The following is an 18,341-nucleotide window of genomic DNA, read 5'->3' as shown; positions in this document are numbered from 1 at the left end:
ATTCTTATTATATATTTATTACTTCCTGATAAGAAAAAAAATCTATTCCCATGCAATTGTTCATCTCGGATAGAATTATTCACAAGTCAATTAGTTATAGAATATAGAATTATTCACAAGTCAATTAGTTATAGAATAATTTCAATAATATGTAATAATTAAACAATTCAATTTTTCTCTACAATTTTTTTATATTAAAATTTTAATTTTAATTTAAATATTCTTACTTAAATTTTAATGAATATGATATTCTAAAGAAAATAAAGAAAAAATCTTTGTTAATATCCAGAAGAAATAAATGTTATTTTATTAAAAATATGTGTGTTATAAAATTGAAGAAGATGAATCCCATTTTATTAAAAATATAAAAAGTATTTATATTTATTTAAAAGTTAAAAAAGTGTGTAAATGTGATTTAACGAGGTGTAAGTGAATTTTGTCGAAGACTAATTGCAATGATGTTTTACCGTTACAACATAGCTCTACGATGATGTGTTTGTGAGGATTTTATTAGGTCCAATAAAATCTCTCTCCTTAGAATTAGAATTCGCCGTTCTACTTTTACGATACAGATACGAAAATACAATATAATTAAAAAAATATAGGATACAGATACGACGTATATCTACTAAAATATATTAATTTTATAATCACATAAATTAATATAATAAAAATTAAATTATTTAAATATAAAAAATAAAACATGTCAGAAATTAAAATTAATTATAATATATTATATGTTTTTAAAATAATATTAATTTTTTTATTATTTAATATTATGTTATATTTTTAATTTTAATATGGTTATTGCGAAAAATAATTTAAAATTTAATTTTGTTTCTTTAAGTAAAAGTTTAATTTATATTTCATAACTTCTATATCTAATAATACGTTAATTTATCATTTGAAAAAACATATTCAATTATAAAATTTGTGATTTTATGTTCAACATTTTAAGAGTAAAATAAATGAAAATATAAGAGTGGTGTCAATTAAAAACAAAACATAATAATAATTACATATTTATCCATTAAATTGTATATAAATTTAAATTTAAGTTAAAACAGAGTTGAATTAAATTTTAGGTTCGAGCGGGGTTTTCCGTAATATAGTTTGTGCTGTGGGCTTTTCCAAATGTAAAACTTATAAAAAAAATCCGAATTTAATAAAATATTAAATTATTAATATAATTTTGAAAGTATTTTCATTAAGGTATAATTAGTCATATAGTACCTACTTTGGGATTAGGGTATCAAATAAGTACCAAATTTAAAAAAAGTGTCAATTGCATCTCAACTTTTGAAAAAAGTGCTTCAATTAGGTCCCTTTCAGACAGAGTTGACTAACGTTGTTAGTCAACGTGCCACGTGTCAGTATGTGGTTTTTTTTATTTTTTTTTTAATTTTTTGAAAAAAAAAAATAAAAATGTCACGTGTCAAGTCCCTGTGTGTGACACGTGGCATTGTCAGTGCCACGTGTCATTATCACTATCAGATGCCATTGTGTTGATTTCGATTTAGTCCTCATATATGTTTTTTTGTTTCAATTTAGTACCTAAATATGTTATCTGAGTCAATTTTGTCCCAATTTTTTTTAATAATTAAAATCTATTTTTTTATAAAATTAAAAGTAATCAAGTATAAAAGTTTAACAAAAATTAAGTATATGATATTTATATTAAAATTTAGTGGTAAAAGTCATTTTATTAAGTCATTTTTAATAATAATAAAAATTAGTATAAGATTCAAACCAATAGAAATTTTGGTTTAAAATTAGTAAGAGACAATATTGTTCTATTTTAAAAAAATTAACAAAACATGAGTACTTAATAAAAAAGTAATTAATAAAGTAATATTTTAAAAAGTCTTTTTAATAAAAAATATTAGCATAAAATTTATATAAATAATAAATTTGGTCTGAAATTGAGAGGAACAATATAAATATTAGTACTTAATTTTGTAAAAATATTTATACTTAATTATTTTTAATCTTATAAAAAATGGATTACAAAAATATTTTAATTATTAAAAAAAATTGGGACAAAATTGAATCAGATACACATACTTAGATACTAAATTGAAACAAAAAGACATATATGGAGATTAAATCGAAATCAACACAATGACATCTGATAGTGATACTCACGTGACATTACAATACCACGTGACAGTGACAATGCCACGTGTCACACATAGAACTTGGCACATGACATTTTTATTTTTACTTTTTCAAAAAAAAAGAATTAAAAACATTTAAATTTTTTAAAAAAAAAATTAGAAAAAAAACCAAAAACACGTTGACTAACACTCTGTCTAAAAGAACCTAATTGAAACATTTTTTCAAAAAATTAAAATGCAACTGATATTTTTTTTTTAAACCAGATACCTGTTCAGTACTCTTACCCCTAAGTGTATACTGCTAATTATACCTTTCATTAAAAACTCTATTTTTCCTTCTACCCTACTCTTTCGGTAACCCTGCTTCTCTTTCCAAAGCCTCGAGCAGCTCCGTCGTCGAAAACTGGGCTTAGAGATGCGGCCGTGTCTTCTCACCGCGTCCGATAACTGAACATTGTCTGTCTTCCGACGAGTGTCCGCGTCTGCAGCGCACCGGAAGCGGGGAAGCGCGGCCTCCGAACCGTGTCGGACTTCCTAGGTCTCGATTTCAGTTACTCAAACACTCAATTTTTTTTTTTTGCAATTGATTATACTGTGAAGCTTAATTCAGTTCCTGATTGTTTGTTTCGAAATTTCTGAAACTCATCCGGATGCATTCAATACTATATCGTGCTATTATTGTTGGTGATTCCCGTTACATATGTTATCAATCTAGGCCTTTGTGTTCTTCTCTAGGAACTAGACATTTTTCCCATGAAAAACAATGCGGAGAAGAGCTTTCCAGGTACCTGGACATTCTCACTGTGAAACTTGGCAAAGGAAGCAGTGAGGAAGAAACCCTTCACACCCTCTTGAATGATGAAACTTGTGATGCCATACCCCTCTCCCAAAACCTTGTTCACCTGTTGCTCCAGCGATACAAGGATGATTGGCAATCTGCACTGGCTGTATTTAGATGGGCTGGTTCACAGTCCAGCTTTAGACATTCGCCGGAGTCATACGATATGATGGTCGATATATTGGGTAGAATGAAGGTTATGAAAAAGTTGAGGGATTTGTTAGATGAAATGCGCAAGAGTGGTCTGGTCACTATGAATACTGTGGCTAAGGTAATGAGACGGTTTGTTGGGGCAGGTCAGTGGGTAGATGCAGTTAAGATATTTGATGATTTGCAAGCTCTTGGGTTGGAGAAGAACACAGAATCCATGAACTTGTTGCTTGATACCCTCTGCAAAGAGAGATTTGTGCAGCAAGCTCGTGAAATTTTCTTGGAGCTGAAGCAGCACATTGCTCCTAATGCTCACACCTTCAACATATTCATTCATGGATGGTGCAAAATCTGCCGTGTTGATGAGGCACATTGGACGATTGAAGAGATGAAAGGATATGGTTGTCGCCCTTGTGTTATAAGTTATTCCACAATCATTCAGTGTTACTGTCAAGAAGGGAATTTCATCAAGGTGTATGAGCTTCTTGATGAAATGAAGGCTCAAGGGTGCCCGGCTAATGTGATAACTTATACTACTATCATGAGTGCACTAGCAAAGGCTGGAAAGTTTGAGGAAGCTTTGAAAGTACCTGAAAGAATGAGGTCTTCTGGATGTAGGGCTGATACACTTTTCTTCAATTCTTTCTTATATACATTGGGGAGAGCAGGTAGATTAGATGATGCTGCCTATGTATTTAACGTGGAAATGCCCAAGGCTGGTGTTTCTCCAAATACATCGACCTATAATTCATTGATTTCTATGTTTTGTTATCATGCCCAAGAAAAGAGAGCTTTTGAAATACTGAAGGAGATGGAAAATTCAAACTATTGTAGGCCTGATGCTCAGACTTACCACCCATTGATCAAGTCTTGCTTTAGAACTGGAAAAATAGATAGTGTGTTGAATGATATATTAAATGACATGATTAATAAATATCATCTCAGTCTTGATCTTTCAACCTATACACTGCTAATTCACGGGCTTTGTAGAGGAGATCGATGCAATTGGGCGTTCTCTCTGTTTGAGGAGATGATTGATCAAGATATAATTCCTAGATTCAAAACTTGCCGATTGCTGTTGGATGAAGTGAAGCAGAAAAATATGTTTCAAACTGCTGAGAAAATTGAGGATCTTATGAAAAAATTGTAAATGCATGAGCTTCTTATGTGTGCGTACACTTCTTTGTTACACATGATGTTAACCATTTGATACAAAACCAGGACAAGTAAAGAAGAGAGTGCATGGAAAGTTTTTAAATAGTATGTCAATGGCTTCAGTGCTCAGACATTTCTTATCTGCCTATCCTTTTGATTAATATAATTTTTGAGATCCTTGTTAATATTTGCTAATAAAATAATAATTGTTGTTTCCTTAGAACAACTGACTTGTCATCACGATGAGGATCTACGACGAGTTGAGAGAGATTACGAAGATTCAAAAGTTTCGAAGATTGGTGTCATATACTGGGTTTTACTGCTTCGCCACACTCATAAGTTACGCTTATGTCAGCAATACGACAAGAGCTGGTTACTCTAGAGCCGATCAATTCTATGCATCGTACCCGGCTGGTACCGAGCTTTTAACGGACACTACCAAGGTATTTTCTTTTGTATAATGTAATCAATTTCATAAAATTAGAGCATATTATTTTGACCTAAAGTGTGATTTTGGTGTTTGAAATTTGTTTCAGTTGTACAAAGCTGCACTTGGAAACTGTTTTAAGGCTGAAGAGTGGGGTCCTTTTGAGTTCTGCATCATGGCCAAACACTTTGATCGTCAAGGGAAGTCGCCATATGCTTATCATGCGGTATGATACATACATGCATACATATGATGCCAAAGGGCGTGCTATTAATTGCTTTAACTTTTGCATTAATGTTACTGCAAAGAAAAAAGATTCTTAGTGCATTGGGGATTTGTTTTTTTAACGAAATGTTGGGAGAAAATATTGCATAGGATTATTCGCCCCCCATTTGAGTGAGTGGTGGGCAGTGGAGTGATTGTGAATTGTGAGAGTGACATATAGTGGTCTTCTCTTGATTGACAGGGAGGTCTCTGATAATGTTGGGGATTTGCTTTTTTAGGCATTGGGGATTTGCTTTTTAACGAAATGTTGGGAGAAAATATTGCATAGGATTATTCGCCCCCCATTTGAGTGAGTGGTGGGCAGTGGAGTGATTGTGAATTGTGAGAGTGACATATAGTGGTCTTCTCTTGATTGACAGGGAGGTCTCTGATAGGAAAATGTTTGAAAAATTCCATAAAAACTGTCTTCTGATATGATAATTTCTACATGTGAAAATAGTAGAAGTTTTGTTTGCTGTATCTCCAAACTTTTCTTTTAGTTGTCAAAGGAAGATCCTGAAGTTTTTACCTGTTATAGGCTAGGGGCAAGGCTTTAAAAAAACTCTTTGATGACAGTTTTGACCGCAACATAAAGGCTTTTGGAGTTTTTGTGACCGCTGTTTCAATTGCATTTTGCAATTTCCCGCAATATCAAGAAGTGCAATAAAACTAGGACTGCCTTTAAAATCTTGGTTACGGTCAAATCTAGTTTCTAGAAACGGAGGATGATAAACACTGTTTCCTTGTATTTCTCATGACCTGAAATCAGTTTAAAACTGTTGTATAATGCCCAGGATGATGACTTTCTCTGTCAAACGGAGGAATTTTTCTCTATGTTCTTTGTATAATCAAGCAATTACAGATATGGCAGAACTGATACAAATATTTTTAATAATTGGTCTTGCTGGAAGCTATGGCTAATTAATTTATCAAACATCAACAGAATATTGTTATTTTATTTTTTGGATAAAATCTTATCACATAAAATTTCAACCATGCTTCTGTGTTTTTTGAATTTTGTCATATTATTCCATTTCTTTTGGATCTCTACATTGTTTATGGAATTAACAAAAGAATATGATGTGTTTGGCTTCTTACAGCAATACATGGCACACCTCCTTTCTCATGGACAACTTGATGGAAGTGGTTGATCAGAGTGATTTACATGATGAAGCATGATAGAGTAGAAACTTTTGCAATATATGAAGACGTGTAAAGTCAAATGAGAAAGCTTGAGATTTGAGTACTTATTGAGATTTGAACTCCCTGTGCATTCTACAGCCTTACTCTTAGGAATAAGGAAAAAAATGTGTAGCATTGTCTCTTTCGTGTTGGGTAACAACAAGTACTCTGCTTTCTTCCTGTTCTTTGATATTCAAACCCAGTCAATCTCAAGTGCTTCTGATCGTGTTGTTTACATTGCTAATTGTCTAATGCTATCCTAATCAAGACTATATTAATAAATGTTGGCATTTAAATAACAAATAGTTTAATTATATTTTTAATTCCTGAAATTTGGAGTAATTCAGGTTTTGGGAACATAGAAAACCTATTTTTAGTACCTCAAAATTGTAAAATTACAGTTTTAGTTACTAAATACTGAATTTGAAGAACTAAAAACAGTTTTGAACAGTAAAGTTTAAACCCTAAACACTAAGAATCTCATTTTTGCCCCTCAGGATTCGATGTTTAGGAATTAATATCTATTTCAACGTTTGATATATCAAATCTTTAATGTGAAATGTGTTAAAGATCTCACAACAACTAAAAATATAGTTTGATATGTCAAATCTTTGATGTGAAATGTGTTAAAGATCTCACAACAACTAAAAATATAACTGAAGTATAGTATATAAGTAAATGTTAATGGTAACTTACAAGCCCCTTTATGAGATTGAATGAAACTTTAGATTTATTTTCAAAGAATTAATATTCTTTATCAATGAGACTGAGATAGCATTAGTACATAGCTTTATATCCCATTTGATTTTGAAGTCTAATTTTTCTTTTTAGAAGATTTTGTAATGTGAATGTACTTAATTTATTAGTTGTAATTGTTATGCTTTCCACTTCAACAAGTGTGTTTTGATGTCCACATTATTCTTTTCACTCGTTATCCTTGCATTGTTCTTCAGTTTCTTTTCCTCAAATAGTAAAAGGATCTAAACAAAATCGAATCAAATTATTTGTGTCAAACTATAGTTTGAATGCATTATCATCATTCTAGCTGAGGTGTGGTTGAGCATTGTCTTATGATAAGTTGTGTAAGCCACATAAGAGACAATAGGGTCAGATGATATGTCGAGACTAATAGAACTAGCAAAAACACAATAGAAAAAATCTAAGATAGGAAAAGAGTAAGTGTGAAGGTGTGTTTTCGGAGGAGAGGAGAGAGGTATTTATAGAATAATCAACCATATAGATAGGACATGCATCATGATCCATACTATGAGCAGCTATCTCAGTTTTATAGCCAGCCAGAGCATCCTTTGCAGCCATATAAGTCACCCTTCCAGCAGCAACCTCAACCATATTTTGAACCATACTGTGAGTAGCCATTCATGCATATGCAACAGCAGCTGCCAGAGTCATATTGGAATCAATATGCTACACCAGAGCAGCAAAGTTTTCAGCCACTGCCACAGATAGATGAACCTTTTTTTTACCATGCTGTTGCCTGAAACCTGAAAAACCTGTAAAACACCCAACCTTGGGATGGTGAGGAGGCTTTGAAAGTGCTTTGGGAAAATCTCTGGAGTTCAAGTGTGGGTGAACACACCAAACGTGTCTTGACCAGAGGAATAAGCTGAAAAGTGTGAAAAGTTAAGCTGAAAACAAAGGCAACTGAGAAAAGTAAAAAGATGAAGAAATGTGGTCTATGTTAGACCTGAAAAGGAAGGAAAAACTGACAAGCAAGAGAGTAGGAAGCAAAAGTAGAAAGAGGGTCAGGTGTATGAACTCACACTTGAGTATTCAATATTCTTCCCCATTGTTGCCTCACCCTTTTCTGGTTTTAGCCCTGCACCCTTTTCTTTATCCTACCCGCACCTTTACCCCCAATACAAGCCATAAAAAGATCTTGTGATCATGAGTGCATTCTTCTAACTTGGCGATTGATTTTAGAGGCTTTTCAAGCCTATGGCAATTTTGGTGTTCATAATGTGCTGAAGGACAAACACTTGACTCACAAACACATAAGAGCATGAGAGCAAACAGAATCCAGTAAGGTCTATTCTGATTCTTGAATTTGGTTTGACTGATTTCTAGCGTATCTATCTTATTTCATCTATCTCTAACTTGGTTGAAGTTTTAAATTGTGTTCTTGGAAGATTCGCTGGATGCTCACCCATTTCAGCCTTGTGGTAAAATTTCTGATTCTGTCCAGCCTTGTAAATTGATGTTTTGATGTTTTCTTCCTTGTAGTTTGCCCAGGAGTGCAAAGTTTAAGTGTGAGAGCGTGTTAAATTCCTATTTTGTCTAGTTTTTAGTAGTTAGTAACACTCCTTTTGGGCATTGTTTTGTGTTAAATGCCTTCTTTTAGTTCAGATTTAGTTTCTGGTAGGAAAAATATGTGTTTTTTTGTAAAAACTTGTTAATAAAGTGTTTTTAAAGGTGTTTTTGGTCTAATTAGTATTTTTGGTTTTATGATAGCTTTCGTAGAAGTAGAATTCGGTTGTAGGAGCTAGCTTTAGTAAGGATTTCAGTTCTAGATTCTTAGTGCAGTAGTGTTTGAGTTTGATGTTGCTAACTTGCATTCCTATCAACTTTTCAGTATCGGAGAGGTGACATATTCCTGGTGCAGCTGAGATAGTGCAAACCACCATTTTAATTTCGGAACTTTCTCTGTCTTGTGTACTCTTTCTGAAATATTCAATGAAATACAATGTTTCCTTTTCGATTCTGGTTTACAGCTTTCAATTCGGTTGTATAAGCTTTGATTGCATTTGCATTTTAAGTTTTCTTGCCCTTAAATTCTGCTTACTTTCCATTTCATGTTTTTTGCCTTTAAATTCTGAATCTGTTTAAATTCCTATATTGCTTTCCACGTTGCAATTCAGTTCTTGTTTCTTGATTCAGTGGATTGAACATTGGTGGAATTTGCATAGTTTAATGTTTCCTCTTAGGAATCAAGTGACCCCAAAGTGGACACAAAGTTACGAGATGTCTTCTTGAGGGCAAAAGAATCCCAATTTAATCATTGAATCATATTCAGCTTTGCAAATTTAGGCACGTTTTCAATTGATCTTTTTACTTTGCTGATTTATGATTATGCACCCATTTACATTTCATGTCTCTTTGCTTTAAGTCCTGTAGTAGTTAGTTGGTTAATCTATGAACTCCACTAGTGGTTTCTCGTAGGCTTTTATGTTCCTAGTATTTAGTAGCTTTAATCATTTTAGTTTCTTTCCATTCTGGAGCATATAAAATCTGTTTGGCAGTTTGCATTAATGCATCATGGTAAGGAATCTTATTTCAAGCATCCTTAGTGTATTTGCATCTGCATTAGTAGTCATTCTGCACATTTAGCATTTCATTTCCCATTGTATTACGCATTTGCATTGCATATGAAATAATTTTGTTTGGGTTGGGCTGCTGTGAATTTGATAGGACTATGAAGGTGTATATTAGAAGGAAGTTAGTTAAAAATTAGGTAGTTAGTTAGGTGGTTGGGGGAGTGAGCCGATCGTGAGTGAAGGCCTTTATATGGCTGACCCTGGGTTGTTCAGGGGAGTCTTTTTAGCTGTATTGTTGTTTGTTTGGAGATAGGATAGAGTCTATCTTGTGTAGGAGGGAGCTGAGTTCTAGGAAGGCTGTACATGATACATTGTTGTTTGGAGTTGAATACACGAGGTTTACTCAATTCTTTGGCTTACAAACAGATCTCGTTTGTGTTTTACACGTTCCAGCAGGTTTCTTTTAACAAGAAACCTAACAGAATTGAATACCAAATCTGCATTTGCATTCCATTTTTTTATCTTGGTACAGATTTAAATTCAGGTATGATGCTGCGTTATAATGCTCTGATGTACTGATGTTATGTGCTGATTTAAAGTGATCTTTGATTCTAAATGCATGTGGCTTGGTCTTAGAGTATGGGATGACTTTGATCACGAATCCAATTTGATCCATGTTTTAGTTTTACAGTGACCCACTCTGCCTCTTAGGTTTCATGCCATACTGGTCTGAATTCACGTGAATAATTCTGGAGCAGCATTCACTTTTCCTTTCCATTTCTTTACTGGGACGTGGTTTTCAGCTGTGCGTGTGCATCTTCATTTCTGCAATTGCTCAATCTAGTTTCATATTATAATAGTGCTGTCACAGTTAAGTTCTGCTGCCATGATCCAAAATTATGCAGGTCTTAATTGTAAATAAAAATGCTGTTACGTGGATTTTGAGTGCTACCAAGTTTGATTTTACTAGTCATATTAATACTTCAGCTCTATTGTAATTCATGCGGTGCATATCCATTTTGGCATTCTACGTGCATCTGAATTCTTTCATCACCATCTCCAATTCATCCAATAGGTGCATAGGTAGTTTAATTCACACTTGCATTACACTGCACTTATATTCTTTGGTTTCCAGGTTCACCATGTTGCATCTATTCATTCATCTTTATTTTAGCCCTCTTTAGAGTATCTTTGCATCCACAATTACACTGCAACAAATTCTGCCTTTGAATTTCTGCATTGAATCCTTTTGGTGTGTATCTAACTGGGTCTGAACTGCTGTATCATCTTTGCATAGCCAGTGAATATAAGTTCTGCATGATTGGTTCTATTTCTCTGCTGCATCAATTCAATACACATAGGTTCTGCATATTGGTTTAGTCTTGCTGCTGCGTCAGTTAGAGCATGATTCATTTTTTTATGATTATTCCTAGATTGAGCATAGCATGTGTTAGAAGTGGGATTTAAGCCTAATCCAACCCCACAAAATCGGCTTATAAGGTGAGGATTGCACCCATTTATATATTGTGAATTGGTCTTATCTTTAGTTGATGTGCGACTTTCGACACACTTCCTTATACCGAGGTATATTCATCTCGTGCGTGGGACTAGAAATTAGTCGGTGGTCTGTTAGTGGTCCGATCACAGATGGAACAAAATGTCCAAGAAATTTTGCTAGGATAGGCTCTAACCTGAATCTGATACTATGTTAAAGGTATGTTTTAAACCTAATTTAATCTCACAAAATCGGCTTGGAAGGTGAGGATTACACTCACTCATATATTATGAATTGATCTTATTTCTTGTCGATGTGGGATGTGAAACCCCATAAAAAAAATTAAAACTACCTTTCTCACTCTCAAAAACCATCAGAGAACACAACTCTCATTCTCCCTCTCTGCTTCCAAGCTCTTCCCTCCTGTTTTTACCAGTTACTCAATTCCCTCACCAGTTCTCTATATTCTTTGTGATCAGATTCTGGAGGATCAGACTCAGCTGGACCCCCTGGTGCTTCAACCCTTAGCTCCTACCCTCCTCGGTAGGTTCCAATTTTTCGTCTTGGTTCAATTTCCGCTAGAGTTCATCTGCTCATCCCTGAATTCGGAGTTAATTATAAGATTCCATCTTTTCTATGTCTTGCTATTGAATCTCTAGGTTAATTTGGGACCTCTGCTTCCTTGGTGCCTGTTAGAATTATTACCTATACCTATTGTATCATTAACCCTATGTGTAGGGGGTTGAGTGTGGGAAACTACCTACTGCCATATCTACTGTTGCATGTAATCATGCCTAGTATCTTAGAGTAGTCTTTTCATATGTACGTGCTTGCTTCATTATAAATAGGAGAGGAAGAGAGTGGTACTGGAGTCCACTACTCATATTTTAAAGTCTCAGTCTCAAGTTGGTATCAGAGCGGGTCGATCCCGCTCTGGTTTCCGTCTGGTCTGTCCATTGGCACTTGTTGCCATCGTCCGCGGCTGTCCGCCGCTATTCGTCACTGTTAATCACCGTCTGCAGCTGTTCACTGCCATAAAACACTATCCAAAGCTACCCACGTCACTGTTCACAAAACCGTCGCTGTCTGCCACTGTTCCGCCGCAGTCCGCCACTGTTCGCCGCCGGCCGCCGTCTCCGGCCACCTCAGTTTTCGCCGGCGACCACTGGATCTGGAGCGCCTCTCCGAGCGACAGCCAACCCCACCGGTGCCGGAACCAGCCTCCCGTCGACGCGCCGCCACGCGCCGCTTCTCTCTCCGCTGCGAACAGGCGCGTGCAGCCCACGCGCCGCCTTCTGCTGCTCGGAACCTCACGGCGCCACCTCCGTAGCTCTCGCCGGAGTCTTCTGCTGCTGTTCCAACCCTCAAAACTCCGATTCAGTGATGTCCAGACGTCACCCTTGCGGACATCTCCCTCGGTCGTTTAAAAATCTCCACTGTTTTTTGCGTTTCTGTGTTTCTGCTCTCTGTTTTTTGTTCCCTTGATCAGAAATGGCCTCTAGAAGTGTTATTTCATTCTCTGGAAGTCCTTCCATTACTTCCGAGAAGCTAGATGGACAAAATTACCTCTCTTGGTCCGCTGCTGTCGAGATGTGGTTCCTTGGTCAAGGACATCATGACCACCTTGAGAAAGACGGAAGCCATGTGCCTCGAGAAAAAGCCGAACAGTGGAAGCAAGCAGATTTTCAATTGTGTGCCTTGTTGTGGCAATCCGTGGAGCCGAGACTATTAATGTCTCTTAGGGCATTCAAAACATGTCACTCGTTTTGGAAGAGGACTCAGAATATCTATGCCAACGATATCCAACGCCTATATGATTCGGCGGACAAGTTGGCATCTCTGAAAATGACCAATCATGACATGATCTCCTTCATGAATGAAGCACAATCAGCCGTGGAAGACCTGCGGATGTTTCTCGAAGTCGACGCTTCAGATGAAATGAAGAAGAAGCTGGACAAATACTATATGGTGATGATTCTTCGCGCCATTCATCCAGACTTCAATCACATTAGAGATCAACTGTTGACCTCTCATGAGGTCCCTTCCATGGACACCCTGATCCAGCGTATGATTCGTGTCCCGAAAGTCCCAACACTTGAAATTCAAGAATCTCATGCTCGAGTAGATTCATCTGTTATGGCCGCTACTCGAGGAAGAGGAGGACGTGGACCTAGAGGAGGTGGACGTGGAGGCCGTGGACGTCCTCAATGCACGTATTGCAAGAGGATGGGTCACACTCAAGAAAACTGTTACTCCTTACATGGATTTCCTGCCAAAACAGCCAATGTCTCCCAGGCAGAGACTACTGACTCCAAGTTCACTGAGGACGAGTATCAAGAGTACCTACGCCTCAAATCCAACAGCTTGGCACAGTCATCTCAAGCTCCAAGTACATCAACTGTTTGTATCTCCCAATCCATGGAAGGTCACAATTCATGGGTAATTGACTCTGGTGCTTCTGATCACATTTCTGGTAATACCTCCTTGTTCTCAACCATTTCATTCCAAGAAAAATCTCACTTTATAACCCTCACAAATGGTTCTAAAACATCCTCGAAGGGAGTCGGTCAAGCCATCTTATCTCCATCCTTAAATCTAAAATCTGTCCTTTTTGTCCCTAATTGTCCTTTCAATTTAATTTCCTTAAGTCAGTTAACCAAAACATTGAATTGCTCTGTAACCTTCGATGACAAATCTTTTGTTATACAGGAGCGTGGCTCGGGGAGACGGATTGGAGAAGGATATGAAGCGGGCGGATTATACCATTTTGGATCTCGTCCACGTGTGTCATGTGTTGCAGCCCCCAATCCTAAAATGTTACATGATCGGCTTGGTCACCCTCACCTGTCCAAGTTAAAGAAAATGTTTCCTGAACTTAGTCGTCTCCAGACTTTAGAATGTGAGTCATGTCAACTAGGAAAACATGTTAGATCTACCTTTCCTAAAAGATCTCAATCAAAGTGTACTTCTAGTTTTTCTGTCATCCATTCCGATATCTGGGGACCTAGTCGTGTCTCATCTTTTGGCTTTAGGTATTTTGTTACTTTCATTGATGAATATTCGAGATGTACTTGGGTTTATCTTATGAAAGATCGTTCTGAATTATTATCCCTCTTCACATCCTTTTTGAATGAAATTAAGAATCAATTTGGTCAAGTAATTAAAATCTTAAGAAGTGACAATGCCAAAGAGTATTTTTCGTCTGCTCTTTCTAATGTTTTGAGTTCCCATGGTATCCTGCACCAGTCTACTTGTCCTCATACGCCACAACAAAATGGTATAGCAGAAAGGAAAAATCGACACTTAGTTGAAACTGCTCGTACCCTTTTGCTTAGTGCCAACGTTCCTGTCCATCACTGGGGAGATGCCATCTTAACTGCAGGTTTTCTTATTAATCGGATGCCATCTTCCTCTCTCAATCATAAGGTCCCTTTCTCCATTCTGTTTCCAGACAATCCTCTCTTTCACACTTCTCCTAGAGTTTTTGGTTGTGTATGTTTTGTTCATGACATGTCTCCCGGGTTAGACAAGCTTTCTGCTCGCTCTCTCAAATGTGTTTTCTTGGGCTATTCACGACTTCAAAAAGGGTATCGATGTTACTCTCCTGAAACCAAGAAATATTACATGTCTGCCAATGTTACATTTTTTGAACAGACCCCTTACTTCTCTCCATCTGTTCAAGATGTCCATGTCATCCAGCAGGTCCTTCCTATTCCCGTGGTTGAGTACAATATTTCCAATGTGCCTGTCCCTCCAAGTCTCGACCAAAGTCCTCCTGAGCCATCATCTCCACCTATTGACTCTCTCCAACACAGGACGCCGACGAATAGTCCAGTTGTTCAAGAACATGGTGAATCCCCTACTTCAGATTCTTCTCCCTCGTCTCTTGATCCCACGACTCCTGGTGAAGGTGATTTAGGTTGGCCCATTGCTCTCAGAAAAGGTACTCGTTCCTCTCGAAATCCACATCCCATTTATAATTTTCTTAGCTATCACCGATTATCGCCTTCCTATTGTTCACTTTTATCCTCAGTGTCTTCTGTTGTTATTCCCAAAAATGTGAATGAAGCACTTGATCATCCTGGATGGCGACAAGCCATGATTGCAGAGATGCAGGCTCTTGAAAGCAATCATACTTGGGAGCTCGTGCCCCTCCCTTTGGGTAAGAAGGCTGTTGGTTGTCGATGGGTGTATGCAATTAAAGTTGGCCCTGATGGTCAGGTTGATCGACTCAAAGCCCGATTGGTTGCAAAAGGGTACACTCAGGTTTATGGCCTTGACTATTATGACACCTTCTCTCCCGTGGCCAAGATGACTACTATTCGCCTCTTCTTTGCAATGGCAGCCATTCGTCACTGGCCTCTTCATCAGTTGGATATCAAAAATGCCTTTCTTCATGGTGATCTTGAGGAGGAAGTTTACATGGAGCAACCTCCTGGGTTTGTTGCTCAGGGGGAGTCTGGTATGGTATGCAAATTGCATCGATCTTTATATGGCCTCAAACAATCACCACGAGCTTGGTTTGGAAAATTCAGCTCCATTGTTCAAAAATTTGGGTTAAGACGCAGTGAGGCAGATCACTCAGTCTTTTACAAACATACCTCTCCTGGGAAATGTGTCTACCTAATAGTATATGTTGATGATATTGTTATTACAGGAAATGATACTACTGGAATATCTCAACTGAAGGAGCACTTGTGTAAACATTTTCAAACCAAGGATCTCGGAAGCCTCAAATACTTCTTGGGCATTGAAGTAGCTCAGTCAAAAGATGGAGTTGTAATCTCTCAAAGGAAATATGCTCTTGATATATTACAAGAAACAGGTATGACTGACTGCAGACCAGTAGAGAGTCCTATGGACCCGAATCAGAAGTTAACAACAGTAGAAGGCGAATTATTCTCCGATCCAGAGAGATATAGGAGGCTCGTTGGAAAGTTAATTTATCTCACTATTACGAGGCCTGATCTATCTTTCGCAGTTGGAATTGTTAGCCAGTTTATGCAGACTCCATGTCTTGGACATTGGAATGCCATCATCCGTATTTTAAGGTACCTCAAGAAGGCTCCAGGACAAGGTTTGCTATATGAAGATAAAGGAAATGTTCAAATCTCTGGGTACTGTGATGCTGATTGGGCAGGCTCTCCTATTGACAGACGCTCTACTACGGGATATTGTGTCCTCCTTGGAGGAAATGTTATCTCTTGGAAAAGTAAGAAGCAAAATGTAGTGGCTCGATCCACCGCTGAAGCTGAATATCGGGCAATGGCGTCTCTCACGTGTGAACTCATATGGGTAAAGCAATTTCTTCGAGAGCTTAACTTCTGTGAAATTCAGACCATGAAGATGTATTGTGACAACCAGGCTGCTCTCCACATTGCATCAAATCCAGTGTTTCATGAGAGAACTAAACACATAGAAATTGACTGCCACTTTGTTCGAGAAAAATTGATGACCAAGGAAATTTGTACTGAGTTCGTTGGGTCAAATGACCAACTTGCAGATGTGTTGACCAAGTCATTAAGGGGACCTCGGGTTGAGTTCATTTGTTCCAAGCTTGGTTCATACAATTTGTATGCTCCAGCTTGAGGGGGAGTGTTAGAATTATTACCTATACCTATTGTATCATTAACCCTATGTGTAGGGGGTTGAGTGTGGGAAACTACCTACTGCCATATCTACTGTTGCATGTAATCATGCCTAGTATCTTAGAGTAGTCTTTTCATATCTTTTCATATGTACGTGCTTGCTTCATTATAAATAGGAGAGGAAGAGAGTGGTACTGGAGTCCACTACTCATATTTTAAAGTCTCAGTCTCAAGTGTGCCCATTTCAACCCCACCAAGCTCAAATCTTAACAAAAGAGGTAAGGGAAGCTAACTATTATCTAAACTTTCGAGTAATTAGGGGCTTGGTATGTTTGGAGGGGATGATTCTTAGCTTAATTTCATGTTTGAACTGCTGATGATGTGTAATTGGATGGTGGCTTGAATTTCGTAGCTTTGCATGTGAAGAACAATGCTGAAAACTTGATAATTTCGCCTAGGCCTCGCCTAAGCGAAAGCATCAGGAGGTTGTCTCTGAGTGTTGCGCGAGGTCTCGCCTAGGCGAGCTGGGGTCGCCTGAGCGAGACATCTTCTCGTCTAGGCGAACCAGCCTGGCCTGAGCGAGAACTCGCTCTGGCATTCGAGTAACCACTGTAAAGGGTCTCGCCCAGGCGAGGGTAGTTCGCCTGAGCGAGACTACTTCCTAGCCTAGGCGAGATTCGCTAGCTTAGGCGAGTTTCACTACAGGATTATATTTCCTTCTCTGTTTTAAATGAATAATAGTTTTATGGATTGAGACAAAGATGATGTTTGCTTACAGTATGATGGATGATAATGATAGGTAGTATATGCATATAATTGTATGATGAAAGTTGGTGAAATGAGAATTTGTGAAGGGATGAGGTGAACTAGGATTTCATGGGAATTCCTAGGAAAAGTACTTAGTGTGTGTAAGCATTTAAGGACTCGTTTTTGGTTGGCATCCTGACGCTCCAATAATCCATTAAGACTCATGTAGAGCGTAGTGGGTTATGTCGTGAGGAGTAGCAGGAGGTCCTAGTCTGTGGACCCGATCAGTCATAGACGCGGAGGGGACTTACCTTGGGAGTGGTTGGGTGATAACCCCTTGAGCCTAAATTCTGCAGAGTTTAGGAACCTTCACAGGTGCAAGCTACCAAGAGATCCAATTTGCTTATACAATTCGGATATTGAGTTAGAGTCGGGTACTTGTGTGTCTTTTACTAGCGACTTGGTTTAATTTACAATGCGTAAAAAGTTTGTTTGTTTACTAAGTATGTATATATTTATGTGACTTCACCGCTCTTTATGTGAGTTGTTAGCTTACCCTTCTTGCTTGGCATGTTTCTTTGAATATCTTCTTTTGCGATGACCACCTACTACTTGGTGTGAGCAGAGAAGAATACAGGTGATGGTATGACTCCCCCGGACCGGACCTGAGCAGTGACTCTTAGTGTTCCTTTGTTTATGGACTCATGTTTTTTTAGAATAGAGCATTTTGGAATGTATGAGCCGTACTTTTCCTTAAGTCTGCTTCTGATAGTAGTACAAGGATTGAAAATAGGTTATTTTTGGGATGACTGTATTAAACCGTTGTATATCCTTCTGTCGATCTGTTTTGCTATATCATAATATGATATTTTGTTTAATAGCTGAAAATACTATTAAATGAGATGTTACATGGGACTTCCAACAACATGTGATTCTTGTTTTGATATGAAGAGCATTACATCTGCACCCGAAAACAAGCTGCATTGCCTTGCCACTGTCATGCATTGACCAAGCTGTCATTGGTTCCACGTGTGTTTCCCTGTGCATTGCAATCACATAATTAAAAATTTTCACATATTTATCACTGCTGCAGTTTGTCGTCAAAT

At 37.4% G+C, this 18,341-nt stretch overlaps 3 protein-coding genes across 4 annotated transcripts; all 3 read left to right on the top strand.

The window, feature by feature from the left end:
* The first annotated feature begins 2,427 nt into the window (after positions 1-2,427).
* On the top strand, positions 2,428-6,368 carry LOC114186484. Of its 2 annotated transcripts, none has more exons than XM_028074444.1 (4): positions 2,428-2,655; positions 4,482-4,703; positions 4,797-4,913; positions 6,052-6,368. In XM_028074444.1, exons 2-4 carry the CDS (start codon positions 4,503-4,505, stop codon positions 6,100-6,102), a joined length of 369 nt encoding a protein of 122 aa, XP_027930245.1. In that variant the 5' UTR covers positions 2,428-2,655; positions 4,482-4,502; the 3' UTR covers positions 6,103-6,368. The 2 variants fall into 2 exon arrangements, with proteins under 2 accessions (XP_027930245.1, XP_027930246.1); XM_028074445.1 differs by lacking the exon at positions 2,428-2,655 and adding an exon at positions 4,075-4,365.
* On the top strand, positions 2,662-4,321 carry LOC114186468 (pentatricopeptide repeat-containing protein At3g04130, mitochondrial). The gene has a single exon (XM_028074443.1). The coding sequence runs from the start codon at positions 2,768-2,770 to the stop codon at positions 4,253-4,255; it is 1,488 nt and encodes a 495-aa protein (XP_027930244.1). The 5' UTR covers positions 2,662-2,767; the 3' UTR covers positions 4,256-4,321.
* Positions 6,369-11,501: 5,133 nt separating the features above from the next.
* LOC114162887 lies at positions 11,502-13,770 on the top strand. Its single transcript, XM_028046881.1, has 2 exons — positions 11,502-13,373; positions 13,610-13,770. Exons 1-2 carry the CDS (start codon positions 12,392-12,394, stop codon positions 13,645-13,647), a joined length of 1,020 nt encoding a protein of 339 aa, XP_027902682.1. The 5' UTR covers positions 11,502-12,391; the 3' UTR covers positions 13,648-13,770.
* Positions 13,771-18,341: the final 4,571 nt, after the last annotated feature.

This window comes from Vigna unguiculata, chromosome 1 (genome assembly GCF_004118075.2).
Source record: "Vigna unguiculata cultivar IT97K-499-35 chromosome 1, ASM411807v1, whole genome shotgun sequence".
Classification (NCBI taxonomy): Eukaryota; Viridiplantae; Streptophyta; class Magnoliopsida; order Fabales; family Fabaceae; genus Vigna; species Vigna unguiculata.
The sequence above is the reverse complement of the archived record's forward strand: the minus strand, read 5'-3'. Positions and strand labels throughout refer to the sequence as shown.

Excerpts from the sequence above, each read along its gene's own strand:
- LOC114186468 (XM_028074443.1), top strand. The coding sequence starts at position 2,768 with ATGCATTCAATACTATATCGTGCTATTATTGTTGGTGATTCCCGTTAC.
- LOC114186484 (XM_028074444.1), top strand. The coding sequence starts at position 4,503 with ATGAGGATCTACGACGAGTTGAGAGAGATTACGAAGATTCAAAAGTTT. Across the intron at positions 4,704-4,796 it reads TTTTAACGGACACTACCAAG|TTGTACAAAGCTGCACTTGG; the intron begins GTATTTTCTTTT and ends AATTTGTTTCAG. Across the intron at positions 4,914-6,051 it reads CGCCATATGCTTATCATGCG|CAATACATGGCACACCTCCT; the intron begins GTATGATACATA and ends GGCTTCTTACAG.
- LOC114162887 (XM_028046881.1), top strand. The coding sequence starts at position 12,392 with ATGGCCTCTAGAAGTGTTATTTCATTCTCTGGAAGTCCTTCCATTACT. Across the intron at positions 13,374-13,609 it reads TGCTTCTGATCACATTTCTG|GAGCGTGGCTCGGGGAGACG; the intron begins GTAATACCTCCT and ends TTTGTTATACAG.